The sequence below is a fragment of the Bombina bombina genome, chromosome 7 (assembly GCF_027579735.1).
Source record: "Bombina bombina isolate aBomBom1 chromosome 7, aBomBom1.pri, whole genome shotgun sequence".
NCBI lineage: Eukaryota > Metazoa > Chordata > Amphibia > Anura > Bombinatoridae > Bombina > Bombina bombina.
This window is the reverse complement of record NC_069505.1, coordinates 332,102,878-332,119,456: the sequence shown is the minus strand read 5'-3', so window position 1 is coordinate 332,119,456 and position 16,579 is coordinate 332,102,878. Positions and strand designations below refer to the sequence as shown.

General features: G+C 37.5%; 1 protein-coding gene across 1 annotated transcript in view; it reads right to left on the bottom strand.

The window, feature by feature from the left end:
* Positions 1–16,579, bottom strand: part of PTPRG (protein tyrosine phosphatase receptor type G) — a 979,702-nt gene that overhangs the window by 77,397 nt on the left and 885,726 nt on the right. The window contains 1 exon segment of the mRNA XM_053720987.1: positions 10,897–11,031. Within this exon segment, the coding sequence (XP_053576962.1) occupies positions 10,897–11,031 (135 nt within the window).

The following is a 16,579-nucleotide window of genomic DNA, read 5'->3' as shown; positions in this document are numbered from 1 at the left end:
TTATGGATATGCTTGAAACTAGGGCTAAAAATATTACCGTTAATAATAATATGTGGAATGAAGAGAATGAATTCTTCCAGGAATTATTAATGATTAATCAATGCGAAGCTCCCAAAAAGCGAGATGAACTAATACTAAAATCCTGGCCCCTTTTAATATGCATAATTGACGAAATGTCGTTTTGTGTAACAGACAAACGATTGCAAATACAGGAGCTAGAAAATAGTATTCGTTCCTCGCGCAGACGCGAAGAGGGTTTAAAAATAGCCAAAAATAAAATGGATGAATTTGCCCAAAACCTAGCCACCTTAGATAAGCACAATATGGACTTAATCGCGCAGATACAAGATTTAAATGAACAGCTTGCGCAAAGCCAGAGAGAATTAAGCGATTTAAAAAGGTCACATCGCCATAATGAAAACCCCTATATTAGCAATGAGAATAATACAGATAATGCTAACTCCTTTAGCGAACGCGTCAGGGACGAGGTACGAAAATATATAGAACAACATAGACAAATGACCCCTAACGGGTCAGAAGTAGATTTCCCAAATAGACAATCCCCTCAGGATATAAATCCAGAGGACAGCTGTAGCGCAGCTGATGCGGGGGAGGGAAAATCTAACAGAGAATCCCCAAATAAGTCTGATAAAGTCTATGATTCCCATAAAATAATCACCTTCGTACAACGCGCAGTACCTATATTCTCCAATAAGGGAACAACATCTGTAATTGATCATTTACAGGCTTTTGAAAATGCGTTAGCTATAATGAATGTTACAAGTGAGAAATTGAAAATTGAATTTCTGCCTTGGGTATTTGATAGTAGGCATCACAAATTCTTTGTTTCACTAAAGGATATGAATATTCATTCCTGGAATGGGGTAAAACAACAATGCAGAAAAGAATTCGGGCAATATCGCACTAAAACTGCCGCGAAAATAGCGGTATATGGTTTAAAGTGTCGTGCAAATCAGAGTCCAGTCGAATTCCTTTCTGTATTGAAAAATGCGTACAGTATGGTTGAAGATAATCCCAGATTTGATGGCTCAGAATTTGTAAATTTATTTTTTGAAGCATTGCCTACACCCATCAAAATCAACTTAGCTAGAGATTTTGATGAGGACTGCTCATTGGAATGGCTGATCAAAGAGAGTACGAAGTTATACTCTATTCAGCAGTCCAGTGAGCAGGGGGTTAAAAAGGAGTCAAAACCCAAAATTGTGGCAGAAACTAGGGTGTCACCTAGCCCACTCAATTTGGAGTCTAACAAGAGGACTTATGCAGAGGTGGCCAGTCAAAACAGGCCATCTCCACAGAGGTTTAATTCTGCCCCTCCCCCTACACAGGTTGAGGCGCAGGGAGACTATAACCAAAGTGGGGGACATAATCAGGTGAATAATTACTCACAAAGAGAATACTCACCAAATAATTGGTATCCGCGCAAGGGTAGATACAATAGACGGCGAAGATATTCTCAGGGTAACCAGACACCCCAGGTATATAATGCTCCCCAAAGTACTAATGCTGAACAAGCTGAACCCCAGGGGCAACCACGCCAGAATAGAAATAGTGGCCCTGATTCTGAGGGAACCCAATGGTCCAGGAATCAGTACAATGGGGCACCAAGAGATAGGCCCAGGGGTAGAGGTAACTTGTACAATCAGGTAGATATGCTGTTTACCCAATTAAATCGGTTGAGCGAACAAATCGCTAATATGAGTCAAAAATCTACGGCTCAGCAACCGAACAATACTTTTTTAGGGGTACAGCCAGTGGTCAGCAGTGGACCACAGGCACAGTCATAAATACTGCAGTATCACCTGAAGGGGAGGGGAGAGATATACAAAATGTAGTAATAAATATTAATGATACTAATCATGTTATCTCCCCACAGACCGGAAACGGACAAATTAGCTGTGACAATGAGCGACATCAGCCGGGAAAAATTAACCAAACTTTTCCTCTGCAGTGTTCTCTTAACATTATTTCCACAGATGCAGTACACAAGAACCCAGCTGACCTTGTCATAGGGGAAACAGGTAGGTATGAAATTTCCTCTGCATCGAATGACACAGCGGATCCAGGTAAAACGTGGCGAAGCCCACAGATGTACAAGAATGCAAATTTTATGTGTGAAATGATAGAAACTGCAGGAAGATATTATGTACTAGTTGAGCTGCAAGATTCAGTCTCCAACCCTATCAGGGGATTAATTGACACTGGGTCACAGGCAACTATCTTATCCCACAGGTACTACACACAGCTAAATGAGCTAACACCCCACAAACCCAAAATAAGAGAATTTGACGGTTCTCTAATAGGTGTTGGGGGTGACTCCCTAAAAGTCTACGGTACTGCCTGGTTAAAATTTAAATTGGGGAACAGGGTCATAAGACACCCTGTCATTATAGTGGATCTGCCAACTGATCGTTTAATTATTGGTAGTGATCTCCTGAAGCGATTAAGCACCATAATTGATTGCATAAATAATGTAATTTGGTCACAAGTTAGACGGCCTATCAATTATGAAAAATCTGGTATATCTCGCGCCCGACATAGCTGTCACGTGGTGGAAGAGAAACCAGATGCTGTGGAGATTCATTTCAGAAATAACTCTGTACCTGAAATCACTATTCTACAAATAGATGATCAGACTCCTTTTAGTGGCTCTGATGGTAATACTTTTAAAATTTCGCCTGGAAAGATAGCGAATATTTCCCTAGATGGCGATGTATTAACCATATTACTCCACAAGGGGGATCATAAAATCCCTAAGGGGGGAGGCCACGCTCAATACCTCACAGGGATTGAGAGAGTTAAAGAGGATCTATTTATCCCTATACAAGTGCATGACCTTGGTAAAACCAAGTATGCTAAAATAAACTTAAAACAGGAAGCTAGCTGTATAAGCGAAGGTTTATTAGCGCAAATAGCTGAACCTAAAGTGATTAAATATCTTTCTCCCCAAGACCACTGTGTCAACGGCCTGGATGACAGGTCTGAAAGCTATAACATCACAGCTAAGTGCTTATTATCTATCTCTATTAGTAATAAGTCAGTGAAGCACCTGTTTTTAGTTTTAAATACTCCCCATAATCAAATATACATTGGCAATGATATCTTACATAGATATGCCATACAAATAGATTTGATTAATTCTTGCCTCTGGAGCAGGTTAAAGGGGGACCCTGAAGTATTTCAGGATGAAAATGCAGCCCTGAAATCAAACCAGCAATTGCCATATGCTGTGAATATGCAGGTATCTAGTGATGTTATAATTCCTGCTGGGGCTGATAAATTTCTGTTACCCTTACAGGTAAAGAGAGGTCAGAAATTAAAAACTTCTGAAACACTGATTTGCCTCTCCCATAGAATACAAAATCTGGGTGTCACAGTAACCTACACTCCTATGGTGAATATTGGAACTGTTCCAATACATATTATTGTGCATAACATGACCCCACAGGATATAACATTATCCAAGGGAACTACCATAGGATATGCACTGGAATCAAGTTATTACACTTTTGGATTCCAGAATAATGTAATTGGGCTAATACCTGAAGGATACTTAACTGAAGAACAATTAATAGAACAATCCTTTGCATCTATGCCAGAGGGTCTATTTAATGTTCAGTCTATTTATCCCTTCAGCTCAGAGGAAGGCATCTGTAAAATTGAAGAAGCCTCTCTAGTGTTTGATCAGCCAATCAAACAGCAAGATTACCCCAATACCCAGAGTCATGGGAGCAATGTAAACTATAATCAAGGGGATCTCACCTCTAGGTTGGAAGAAGCCTATGAAATAGGACAGCCTGAAATCTTTCCAGGATTTCTGCAAATAGTCGAAGAGCAAATATCCTTAGCTAATGGCTGTTCCAGCGATGATGAACGCCAACAGCTGCGAGAACTCCTAATGGAATACAAGGATATTTTCGCTAAGGATTCTTATGACTGTGGTACTACAGACTTGCACATTGCAAGGATACAAACAGATCCTAATGCACCACCTGTATTTGTCAAACAATACAGACTTCCCTTAGCCTCATATGATTCTCTTGCAGAGATCATAAGGAATTTGGAAGAAAGAGGTATTATCAGACAGGTGCACAGCTCTTATAATAATCCTATTCTAGGTGTCCTTAAGCCCAATGGACAATGGGGTTTGTGTGCTGACTTAAGACAGCTAAACAAACGAGTATACATGTCTGGCTGGCCTGTACCATACATTGACCAATGCCTAGCACAAATGCAGGGATCCAAAATATTCAGTGCCATTGATTGTGCACAGGGATATTGGACCATAAAGGTACATGAAGAGGACCAATATAAGCTAGCATTCTCCTTCCAAAAGGTTCAGTATGCATTTCAGAGACTTCCATTTGGATACATAAATTCTGGACATGAATTTGCTGTATTCATGCATAAGGCTATGCCTGACGCACTGGAAAGGGGGACCTTATCTTATGTTGATGATGTTTTAATCAAAAGCACAGACTTTGAAAAACACATCGCAGAGCTTAAACACGTCCTCAGCCAACTTAAAGGGCAGGTGTCAAATTATCCCTGCAAAAAGCTCAATGGTGCCGCACTCGTGTAAACTTCTTGGGACATGAAGTTACCTCTGACGGATTAAATCCCCAGAAGAAAAAGGTGGAAGCGATAGTGAATTCTAAAAACCCAACTAACTTAAAGGAATTGAGATCATTCCTGGGTATGACAAATTATTCTCGCAAATTCATTGATAATTATGCGGAATTAGCTAAACCACTACTACTTCTCCTAAAGAAAGAGGTGAAATGGCACTGGAGTGAGTCTCAAGAGACAGCCATCAGAGAGCTGAAGAGAAAACTCACTCAAGCACCTTGCTTAGCGTACCCTGAAGGTGGTAAACCTTTCTTCTTAGAGACAGGTTACACAGATATAAGCATGAGCGCTGTTTTATACCAAAAGCATGATAATTTGAACAAAGCCATTGCTTATGCGAGCAAAAATCTATCCCCAGTAGAAATAAAATTTAGCGATTGCGAAAAAGCCCTCTTATCTACTGTATGGGCTCTACAAAATTTCCGCAGCTATATACAGGGCGAGAAAATTATTGTAGAAACGGCCCACCAGCCTTTGCTATATTTGCAAAGTGAGAGAATAAGAGATGGGAATTTGTCTAATAGCCGCATAACAGCGTGGACTCTTTCCTTACAAGGCTGGCCACTAGAAATCCGCTACAAGCAGAATAAAAAGAATCCAGTCGCACAAGGGCTTGCTGAGCTCCACGACTGTACTGCTAGAGATCCTGGGGAAGAATTATCAGAAGATGATTTTCTGGAGGAACAATTGCTTTCCCCATATAAAATATACAATGAGGACCATTGTCAAACACTACCTTGGGTGTATGTTGATGGTTGTTCTTACCATGCCACTATTGATAATGAGCGCAGATTAGTCGCTGGCATTGGTATAACGGGGGCAAATGGATTCCCAAATATATCTATAGGTTTCAACATTGGACCAAGATCCAGTCAAGTTGCTGAACTAACTGCTGTTTTCAAAACCATTGGAATGGCTATTGAACATGGTATTCATGAATTTGTGATCATAACTGACTCAAATTATGTGCGTGACAGTTTTGTTGAATACCTGCCAACTTGGAAAAGAAATGGCATGCAGAAAAGCAATAACAAACCAGTCAAGCATGGCAAGTTGTTCTGCGAGATTGATAATCTGGTAGTATCCAATGATTTAACCATACACTGGAAAAAGACCAGGGGTCATTCCAGAGTTTTAGGTCCTGATAAGGAAGGCAATGACCTTGCGGATTCATTAGCCAAACAAGGAGCCATAACTGGAGAACTCCTTAATATTGACCATTTAATGGGTGCAATTCAGGTAGAAGCCATTACCAGAAACCAGGCAAAACAACAGAGTGAGCCTAACTTGGTAAAATGGAGTCAGGATTCTCCTAGTGAGGACCTGATCACTAGTCAAAAAGAAGACCCCATTGTAGGCATCTTCTATAAACACATAGAAGATCCTGAAAGCAACCCCATCTCAAAAGATGATTGTATTGGCAAAGAAGATCTGAGAATCTTAATAAAATCTAGATCACAATTCAAGTTACAGGATGGTTTGTTAATTAGAACCTCCAAAACTGGCATCCAGCAGTGGGTAGTACCCACCAAGTTCAGAGGTCTAATGCTTCAACATGCCCATGATGCTCCCACATCTGGTCATCGCGGTGCCAAACTCACGTATGAAATATTGCGTGATTATGCTTTTTGGCCACACATGTTGAAAGATGTTCAAACCTACTGTCAAGGGTGTTTAATCTGCCCACAGTTCCAACCCACTGCACCAACGCATAGAGCGCCATTGCAGAAGAGGGGGATGGTAATGCCATGGTCAGATATACAAATTGATTTTATCGGTCCAGTAACAAGATCATCAAGAGGTAACAAGTACATGTTAACAGTGACATGCCTGTTCACTAAATGGGTAGAATGCATTAGTGCACCTAACAATAGTGCTGAAACATGTGCAGCATTGCTCATCAACCATGTATTTTCCAGATTTGGTTTGCCCCAAAGAATCGAATCAGATCGGGGGACCCACTTCACTAGCGAAGTGATGACAAAAATGTGGAAAATACTAGGGGTTAAAAGAAAGCTCCATATTGCTTATAGAGCTGCCTCAAGTGGTGGTGTAGAGCGTTACAACCAGTCTATTGTTAAAATCCTCAAAAAGTTTGTGAGTGAAACAGGTAAAGACTGGGATGTAAAACTACCTCTAGTCTTAATGGCATTAAGAGCAACTCCAAGTAGTGCTACCAAGATGTCACCTTTTGAACTGATGACTGGTAGAAGAATGGTTCTACCTCAGCATCTGCTGTACCGTACATCAGACCAAAACTTGATAAATGCTGCCAATACACATCAATATGTGGAAAACCTAAGAAAGCACCTGCAATATGCCTTTGCATTTGCTCAAAGGAATTTAGAAAGAGCCGCAACTGCCACTAAAACCTATTATGATCTCAAAACATCCAAAAAGGAATATGAAATAAATGATAAAGTTTATCTTTATAACTTTGGAAGAGATCAGGTTAGGGAGAAGAAATTTCTTCCCTCATGGAAAGGTCCTTTTGTCATTACTGACAAAATATCTCCAGTGGCCTATAAAATACGGATCCCCAAAAATGAAGGTTTCATAGATAAATGGGTACATATCAATCAATTGCGGGCATGTCATCCCAGATCCCAACTACAAGTCATAGAGGGAGAATGAAGTGTCATATCCCCAAATGCACTAAAGACATACTGTAATTTAAAGATGCCTAACTGATAAACATGAAAGCTCAAAATAACAAACTTTCTTCATAAGAGACTGTCTATGAGGTATACGGTTGATCCTCATCAAATACCACTGACTTTAAGCCAATTCAAATACATGTGTCCTACATCTATTTGAAGTTGGAAGGGGGATTTATGTCAGAGTATATGAATATTATGATGAATATTACATATGTGTACATATATATATATATATATATATATATATATGTATATTTTATACACTGTATATGTTAGATGAGACCTCAGGATTAATTGAACATGAGTTTGTTGAACACAGCTTCTAATACACGTCTATCAGGATTGACGATCAGTAGAGCCTTTTTGAAGCATGACCCCTGTAGTGTAAAACACACAAACATTTCTTTTCTAAAGGAAATAGCTCAGTGACCCTATTCATTTGACTATATATGCAGATTTTTATAACTTCAGAACATTTGGTGAGGTGAGAAAAGAATGTGTTCAAGGACCCCTTTGGAATTTGACACGTGTGATACAACAGTTCTATCTCACTGAATCTCTATTTGAAGACGTACTGCAAAAAACCCCATCTTGGGGGAAGGTGACACAAATAAAATTAAATACATTTTGCAAGGGGAACAATGCCAGTTTTCCATGTATGTTTAGAATGGTTCATGATATATATATTGAAATTAAGCACATTGTATTAAATAGATAATTGCTGCAGGGGATATTTATATAGGAAATAAATTCAGATATACATAGAAATGATATATATGTTTTGAAAACATAAAAGATCTTACTTAGCCTCTGTGTTTTAAGGATATAAATAAATACTTATGGACCATACACATATTAATGCTTGGATCATCTCTAATAATTATTTCTATTTTTATTGCAGACAACCATTGGTCATGAGCATCAATCTTAGAAAGAGACGGAATGCCGCATGAAATGAATTAAGTCATATCATATAAACGTGCAAATAAATGTTTATAAAGTTTCACATACATCTTTTAAAATATAGTGAGATGAAAATATGGAAGTTACTTTGATGTGATATGACTATGAGATATATATTTGATGTGATATAACTATGAAATATAAGTTATTTTAATATAATGCTAGATGTATTTGATGTTTCATATCAAAATGATCAGAAAATTCATTAAGATATAACTTATCCAAAACAAATATTGTGAATAGTTGTTGCAATAAATTATGATAAAATGAATAACCATTTAATAGAAATACTGATTTAAGTTGATTCAAATGTTGCTATGCATGTTTGTAATGATGCCACCCGGTGTTGCCACGAGAGAACTACAGCCGGGGGGATTTTTGGCTGTTGGAGATGGGATGTCCAGTTGTCCAGTGGAGGGACAGGGTTTCGAAGGGCCACCCATATTTCACACCAATGATTACAACATATAGTGTATACAGAAGGAAGGAGAGAGTTTTTTGAACTGACTGAAAACTGTTTTGCGTGGGACACAGTCAAACTACAAAAACAAAGTGGGCCATATTTCTCCTATTCCATTGCAATTACACTTATTTTATATGAGGTGTGAAATTGGATCCGTTGCAAAAACTGGGAACTGGATTGCTGTTATTTGGTGATGTATATAAAAGTTTTATTATAAGATAAGTTATATGCATAGTCAATTTGTATTTAATAGATTTAAAGAAACAGTGTGTTTAGTTAGCATTTCACAGCCTATATATATATATATATATATATATATATATATATATATATATATATATATATATATATATATATATATATATATATTGTTTAAATCTGTATCTGATTGACCAAGTAACTCATCTATGCAAGTTCTGATATTGTCAGTTAATTTTGTATTAGGATAAATTGCAGTTAAATAGCAGAATATATATATTATTCTATTGTTGTATAAACACTGTTTAGAATTGTATTGCTTGGATGTTAAAGGTTTTTAGTCCCATTGTGTTAAATAAATAAAAGGCTGAATTGTGAAGGTATATCTTTCTGGGTTTTGTAAGAAGGATAGCATATCTTAAGAGTTGGTTTTAACGCATATAAATTTTGTTTCATTTCCTTTTATTGCAAATATACTTCAATATGTTTATGGATATTAACTAAATAAAAGAATTCAGATATTTATATTAATTGTATGGTCTAGTAGGTGCATGGTTGATAAGGGTTTCTATTTCTTTGTATTGTGTTTATAACCCTGCCATAAACTTATATATATTATTTGGATAGCACTGCTAAGATTTTCATAAATATACTGACAGATACCAGGTAATCACAGAGGTAAAATGTATATTAATATAACAGTGTTGGTTATGCAAAACTGGGGAATGGGTAATAAAGGGATTATCTATCTTTTTAAACAATAACAATTCTGGAATAGACTGTTGGGGCGTATTAAGGCATAGGCCAACGAGGCCGGTGCCTAGGGAGGCCGATTTTTAAGGGGCAGCAGAATTTTGAGTCCCTAGGGCCACTCTACTGAACTCAGGGCCGGGTGGCTAAATCAACCAATTACAAATGACTTAAATGTCTGGCCCAGCTATTGCTGTCCTATGGGATTGTATGTGGGTGCACATGACGTGGTGACAGTGGAGGCGGAGCTCACTTGAGCAGCCTGGCCTGGACTGAGAGGGAATGCGGTATTCTTCCTGGCTCCACCGCGTGATTGAGACTCACACAGACTACACAGTGCAGTGTGCACTACACCGTGACCACTGTGAAACAGCATATGCCTTTCTCCCTTCAATACATCTTCATTAGGCATTAAAATACTTAAACAGATTAGTCACTAAATACTTGTACATTTACTGTTTGTCTATCTGTCATACATGCAAAGAATAAGTATTTATTGCTGAATCTATACAACTATGTAACTTAAAACACAACTGAAAATATGTTGTATGCATTTAATACATTCAGAAGCAATACAAGTATATACTTTATTATGAATGTATCATGTGACTTTATCCCCTAGGATACAATTCCTAAACCTATCATAACTACTGTTGAATTTTTTAAGTACTTTTAAAGGCCATTTTATATATTCATTACATATTTATCCAAGCAGATATTTTGCTTAAATAACTGTCAATCACCAAAGAAGATGTTTAAGGTTAAACAACTACCTACTGACAAACTATCATACAGTGAAGGATATTTTTTTCTGATATAAACACTTTAATCATCTGACTTGCAAAATAATGTCGTAATATATATTTATATATATATATATATATATATATATATATATATATATATATATATATATATATGTGTGTGTGTGTGTGTGTGTGTGTGTGTATCCAGAGTGAATGCAAGCCCTGATGAACATCTACTTAAAAAGACATTTTTATTTTTTTACACCCTGCCCCAAAAATATTATGTCTAAAAAAAGGCCTTAAACCTGGGGGGGGGGGCAGCAGAATTTTGAGTGCCTAGGGCAGCACAAAACCTAAATACGCCCCTGGACTGTCCCTTTAAGTGAAATAATATCATTGATCTTGGGTTTATTATAAAGAAAAATACATTTTCATTTCTTAAAAAAAAAAAAAAAACTTTACTTACTTTCTTAACTTTTACGTTCCTGATAGTGAATCGCCGCACTGTATAACATGCGTACACTCTTGTGCTCTTCAAAGAGACTACAATATTTCCATATTCTTCACTATTTTCTGTTGGCCAGTACTGATCACATTTTCTCTGTAAAAAAAAAAAACACATAAGAACAACAATAACATTTTAATATTGTGAAATAAGGTACATTTGTGAAATAAGGTACATTTATGCCCCTAAAATTTGTATCAAAATATGATTGTTTTTTGTGTATATATGCTAAATATGAAACCCCCCCCAATAAAATTCCTATCAAAATATGATTGTTTTTTGTGTATATACGCTAAATATTTTGAAGTAACAATATACTTTCCATTCACTGCAGTTGATTTTGATAATCTGAAATAAGTCTTGCAACAAAAGTAACATCATTCAGCCTTAAAAAAAATGGGGGAAAGGTTTTTACCTCAGGAATTGATAAATGCTGAAACCATAGAAGTTGCCTGGGTCCTAAAATTGTATCCTGTCTCCTAATATTGCAGGGTAATCCGCATTTGTATGCAAAAACTGTTCATATATCAGTATTCTGACTGGTATATTTAACATTAGTTTGTCAATGTCTGTTCTAGTTTATTCTATAAAGTTGTTTCTATAGTTTGTTTAATAAAACATAGATTTGGATGGCAGCTATAATTACATTAAATAGCTCTTGCTTTTGTCTTAAAATTGTGCTTTGTCCCATGCTTCATAAAGAGGCCAAAAAGCAATTTCTGTAGCTCGCAAATGCTGAAAAACAAATAATAGGCTAAGGCAACTTGCAACATTTTGTCTAGGGACTGTAGGACAAAACACGTTTTTAGACAAAACAAGAGGTCTACCTTTAACAACTAAAAGGCCCATCAAGCAATATTACCATCTAAAGTTTAAGCATAATTGTTGGATTGTTGTGTGCATAGATAGCCCAGGCTTTCTTGAATTCCCTTACAGTATTTCAGTAAATATGAAAAATACAAAAAAAAGTCGGCTTTTCACAATTTTCTTACACAAATAAAAAGAAACCTCAGAAAACTTATAATAAACCATGGACTATTCAACTAAGGGGAATATAAATGCAAATTACAAAATAAAAACTTCTATGTTTTTCTATTTTTGTTCTCCCTAAGGTCAACAGACTAACGCCATTGTCTGTTGAAGCAGCATAAACAAAAGGCACTTTCAATATGCTGTTTGCAGCAGATCTACTTATGACTTCATTGATGGCTTAAGTCCATTTGGTTGTAACATGTAATGTTCTCAGCTTCAGGCTGCTGGATTGTGAAACATACAGAAATTACGATTATTGGCTCAAGCAGAAATTGTAGATGTAAAGGATCACTTAAATATCTTATGGGGCAGTTTTGCTTCTGATCTCTGATCTAAATTAAACTATATTAACTCCTAAACCTAACCCCCCCTAACTTTAACATAACTAAAATAGACCTAAAATAAATTAAAATTACAATTATTAACGAACTACCTTACCTGTGAAATAAAAATAAAACCTAAGCTAGCTATAATATAACTATTTACTACCTAGTTAAAATAAATACAAACTTACCTGTAAAATAAAAATAAAACCTAAGCTTACACTAATAAAAAGTAACATTTCTAAAAATAAAAAAAACTAAGATTACTAAAAAATTAAAACTACAATTAAAAAAAAATAATAAAAACTAAAATTACAAAAATAAAAAAGACTAATATAGCAAACAAAATTATCCATAGAAATAAAAATTAATCCTATTCTATTACCTATTATAAAAAAAAAAAAAAAAAATAGACCCAAAATCGTTACTCACAGTTGCTGAAGTCAGGTGAACGATCTTCATCCCAGTGGCGAAGCACCTTCATCTAGGCGGCTCCATGTTCATCCATCGCAGGACCGGCATCTTCTTCATCCCTGCGGAGATGGAGAGGTTGATGCGCGGAGGCAAAGGTCCATCGGTCCGACGTGGAAGTCCTCTTCATGTGATCGTCTGCCGAAAACACTGAGGATTCAATGCAAGATACCCCTTTTATATTGGGGTACCATTGCATTCCTATTTGCTGAAAAATTAAAATCTTTAAGCATCTCTCATTCCTATTGGCTGATTTAATTTTTTCAGCCAATAGGAATGCAACAGTACCCCAATATAAAAGGGGTACCTTGCATTGAATCCTCAGTGTGCGGCGGACGATCACATGAAGAGGACCTCCACGTCGGACCTCCGCAGAGATGAAGACGATGCCGTTCCCACGATGGATAAACATGGAGCCCCCTGGATAAAGATGCTTCGCCCCTGGGATGAAGATCGTTCGCCGGTCTTCAGCAAATGAGTACCGATTCTGGGGTTAGTATTAGGTTTCTATTTTAGATTAGGGCTTTTTTTTTAATGGGCCGAAAAACATAATTTATGTAAGAACTTACCTGATAAATTCATTTCTTTCATATTAGCAAGAGTCCATGAGCTAGTGACGTATGGGATATACATTCCTACCAGGAGGGGCAAAGTTTCCCAAACCTCAAAATGCCCATAAATACACCCCTCACCACACCCACAATTCAGTTTAACGAATAGCCAAGAAGTGGGGTGATAAGAAAAAAGTGCGAAAGCATATAAAATAAGGAATTGGAATAATTGTGCTTTATACAAAAAAATCATAACCACCACAAAAAAGGGCGGGCCTCATGGACTCTTGCTAATATGAAAGAAATTAATTTATCAGGTAAGTTCTTACATAAATTATGTTTTCTTTCATGTAATTAGCAAGAGTCCATGAGCTAGTGACGTATGGGATAATGATTACCCAAGATGTGGATCTTTCCACGCAAGAGTCACTAGAGAGGGAGGGATAAAATAAAGACAGCCAATTCCTGCTGAAAATAATCCACACCCAAAATAAAGTTTAATGAAAAACATAAACAGAAGATTCAAACTGAAACCGCTGCCTGAAGTACTTTTCTACCAAAAACTGCTTCAGAAGAAGAAAATACATCAAAATGGTAGAATTTAGTAAAAGTATGCAAAGAGGACCAAGTTGCTGCTTTGCAAATCTGATCAATCGAAGCTTCATTCCTAAACGCCCAGGAAGTAGAAACTGACCTAGTAGAATGAGCTGTAATCCTTTGAGGCGGAGTTTTACCCGACTCGACATAGGCATGATGAATTAAAGATTTCAACCAAGATGCCAAAGAAATGGCAGAAGCTTTCTGGCCTTTTCTAGAACCGGAAAAGATAACAAATAGACTAGAAGTCTTTTGGAAAGACTTAGTAGCTTCAACATAATATTTCAAAGCTCTAACAACATCCAAAGAATGCAACGATTTCTCCTTAGAATTCTTAGGATTAGGACATAATGAAGGAACCACAATTTCTCTACTAATGTTGTTGGAATTCACAACTTTAGGTAAAAATTCAAAAGAAGTTCGCAACACCGCCTTATCCTGATGAAAAATCAGAAAAGGAGACTCACAAGAAAGAGCAGATAATTCAGAGACTCTTCTGGCAGAAGAGATCGCCAAAAGGAACAAATTTTTCCAAGAAAGTAATTTAATGTCCAATGAATGCATAGGTTCAAACGGAGGAGCTTGAAGAGCCCCCAGAACCAAATTCAAACTCCAAGGAGGAGAAATTTACTTAATGACAGGTTTTATACGAACCAAAGCTTGTACAAAACAATGAATATCAGGAAGATTAGCAATCTTTCTGTGAAAAAGAACAGAAAGAGCAGAGATTTGTCCTTTCAAAGAACTTGCGGATAAATCTTTATCTAAACCATCCTGAAGAAACTGTAAAATTCTCGGAATTCTAAAAGAATGCCAAGAAAAATGATGAGAAAGACACCAAGAAATATAAGTCTTCCAGACTCTATAATATATCTCTCTGGATACAGATTTACAAGCCTGTAACATAGTATTAATCACAGAGTCAGAGAAACCTCTTTGACCAAGAATCAAGCGTTCAATCTCCATACCTTTAAATTTAAGGATTTGAGATCCTGATGGAAAAAAGGACCTTGCGACAGAAGGTCTGGTCTTAGCGGAAGAGTCCACGGATGGCAAGAGGCCATCCGGACAAGATCTGCATACCAAAACCTGTGAGGCCATGCCGGAGCTACCAGCAGAACAAACGAGCATTCCTTCAGAATCTTGGAGATTACTCTTGGAAGAAGAACTAGAGGTGGAAAGATATAGGCAGGATGATACTTCCAAGGAAGTGATAATGCATCCACTGCTTCCACCTGAGGATCCCGGGATCTGGACAGATACCTGGGAAGTTTCTTGTTTAGATGAGACGCCATCAGATCTATTTCTGGAAGCTCCCACATTTGAACAATCTGAAGAAATACCTCTGGGTGAAGAGACCATTCGCCCGGATGCAACGTTTGGCGACTGAGATAATCCGCTTCCCAATTGTCTATACCTGGGATATGAACCGCAGAGATTAGACAGGAGCTGGATTCCGCCCAAACCAAAATTCAAGATACTTCTTTCATAGCCAGAGGACTGTGAGTCCCTTCTTGATGATTGATGTATGCCACAGTTGTGACATTGTCTGTCTGAAAACAAATGAACGATTCTCTCTTCAGAAGAGGCCAAGACTGAAGAGCTCTGAAAATTGCACGGAGTTCCAAAATATTGATCGGTAATCTCACCTCCTGAGATTCCCAAACTCCTTGTGCCGTCAGAGAACCCCACACAGCTCCCCAACCTGTGAGACTTGCATCTGTTGAAATTACAGTCCAGGTCGGAAGCACAAAAGAAGCCCCCTGAATTAAACGATGGTGATCTGTCCACCACGTTAGAGAGTGTTGTACAATCGGTTTTAAAGATATTAACTGAGATATCTTTGTGTAATCCCTGCACCATTGATTCAGCATACAGAGCTGAAGAGGTCGCATGTGAAAACGAGCAAAGGGGATCGCGTCCGATGCAGCAGTCATAAGACCTAGAATTTCCATGCATAAGGCTACCGAAGGGAATGATTGTGACTGAAGGTTTCGACAAGCTGAAATCAATTTTAGACGTCTCTTGTCTGTCAAAGACAGAGTCATGGACACTGAATCTATCTGGAAACCCAGAAAGGTTACCTTTGTCTGAGGAATCAATGAACTTTTTGGTGAATTGATCCTCCAACCATGATCTTGAAGAAACAACACAAGTCTATTCGTATGAGATTCTGCTAAATGTAAAGACTGAGCAAGTACCAAGATATCGTCCAAATAAGGAAATACCACAATACCCTGTTCTCTGATTACAGACAGAAGGGCACCGAGAACCTTTGTAAAAATTCTTGGAGCTGTAGCTAGGCCAAAAGGCAGAGCCACAAACTGGTAATGCTTGTCCAGAAAAGAGAATCTCAGGAACTGATAATGATCTGGATGAATCGGAATATGCAGATATGCATCCTGTAAATCTATTGTGGACATATAATGCCCTTGCTGAACAAAAGGCAAGATAGTCCTTACAGTTACCATTTTGAACGTTGGTATCCTTACATAACGATTCAATATTTTTAGATCCAGAACTGGTCTGAAGGAATTCTCCTTCTTTGGTACAATGAAGAGATTTGAATAAAACCCCATCCCCTGTTCCAGAACTGGAACTGGCATAATTACTCCAGCCAACTCTAGATCTGAAACACAATTCAGAAATGCTTGAGCTTTCACTGGATTT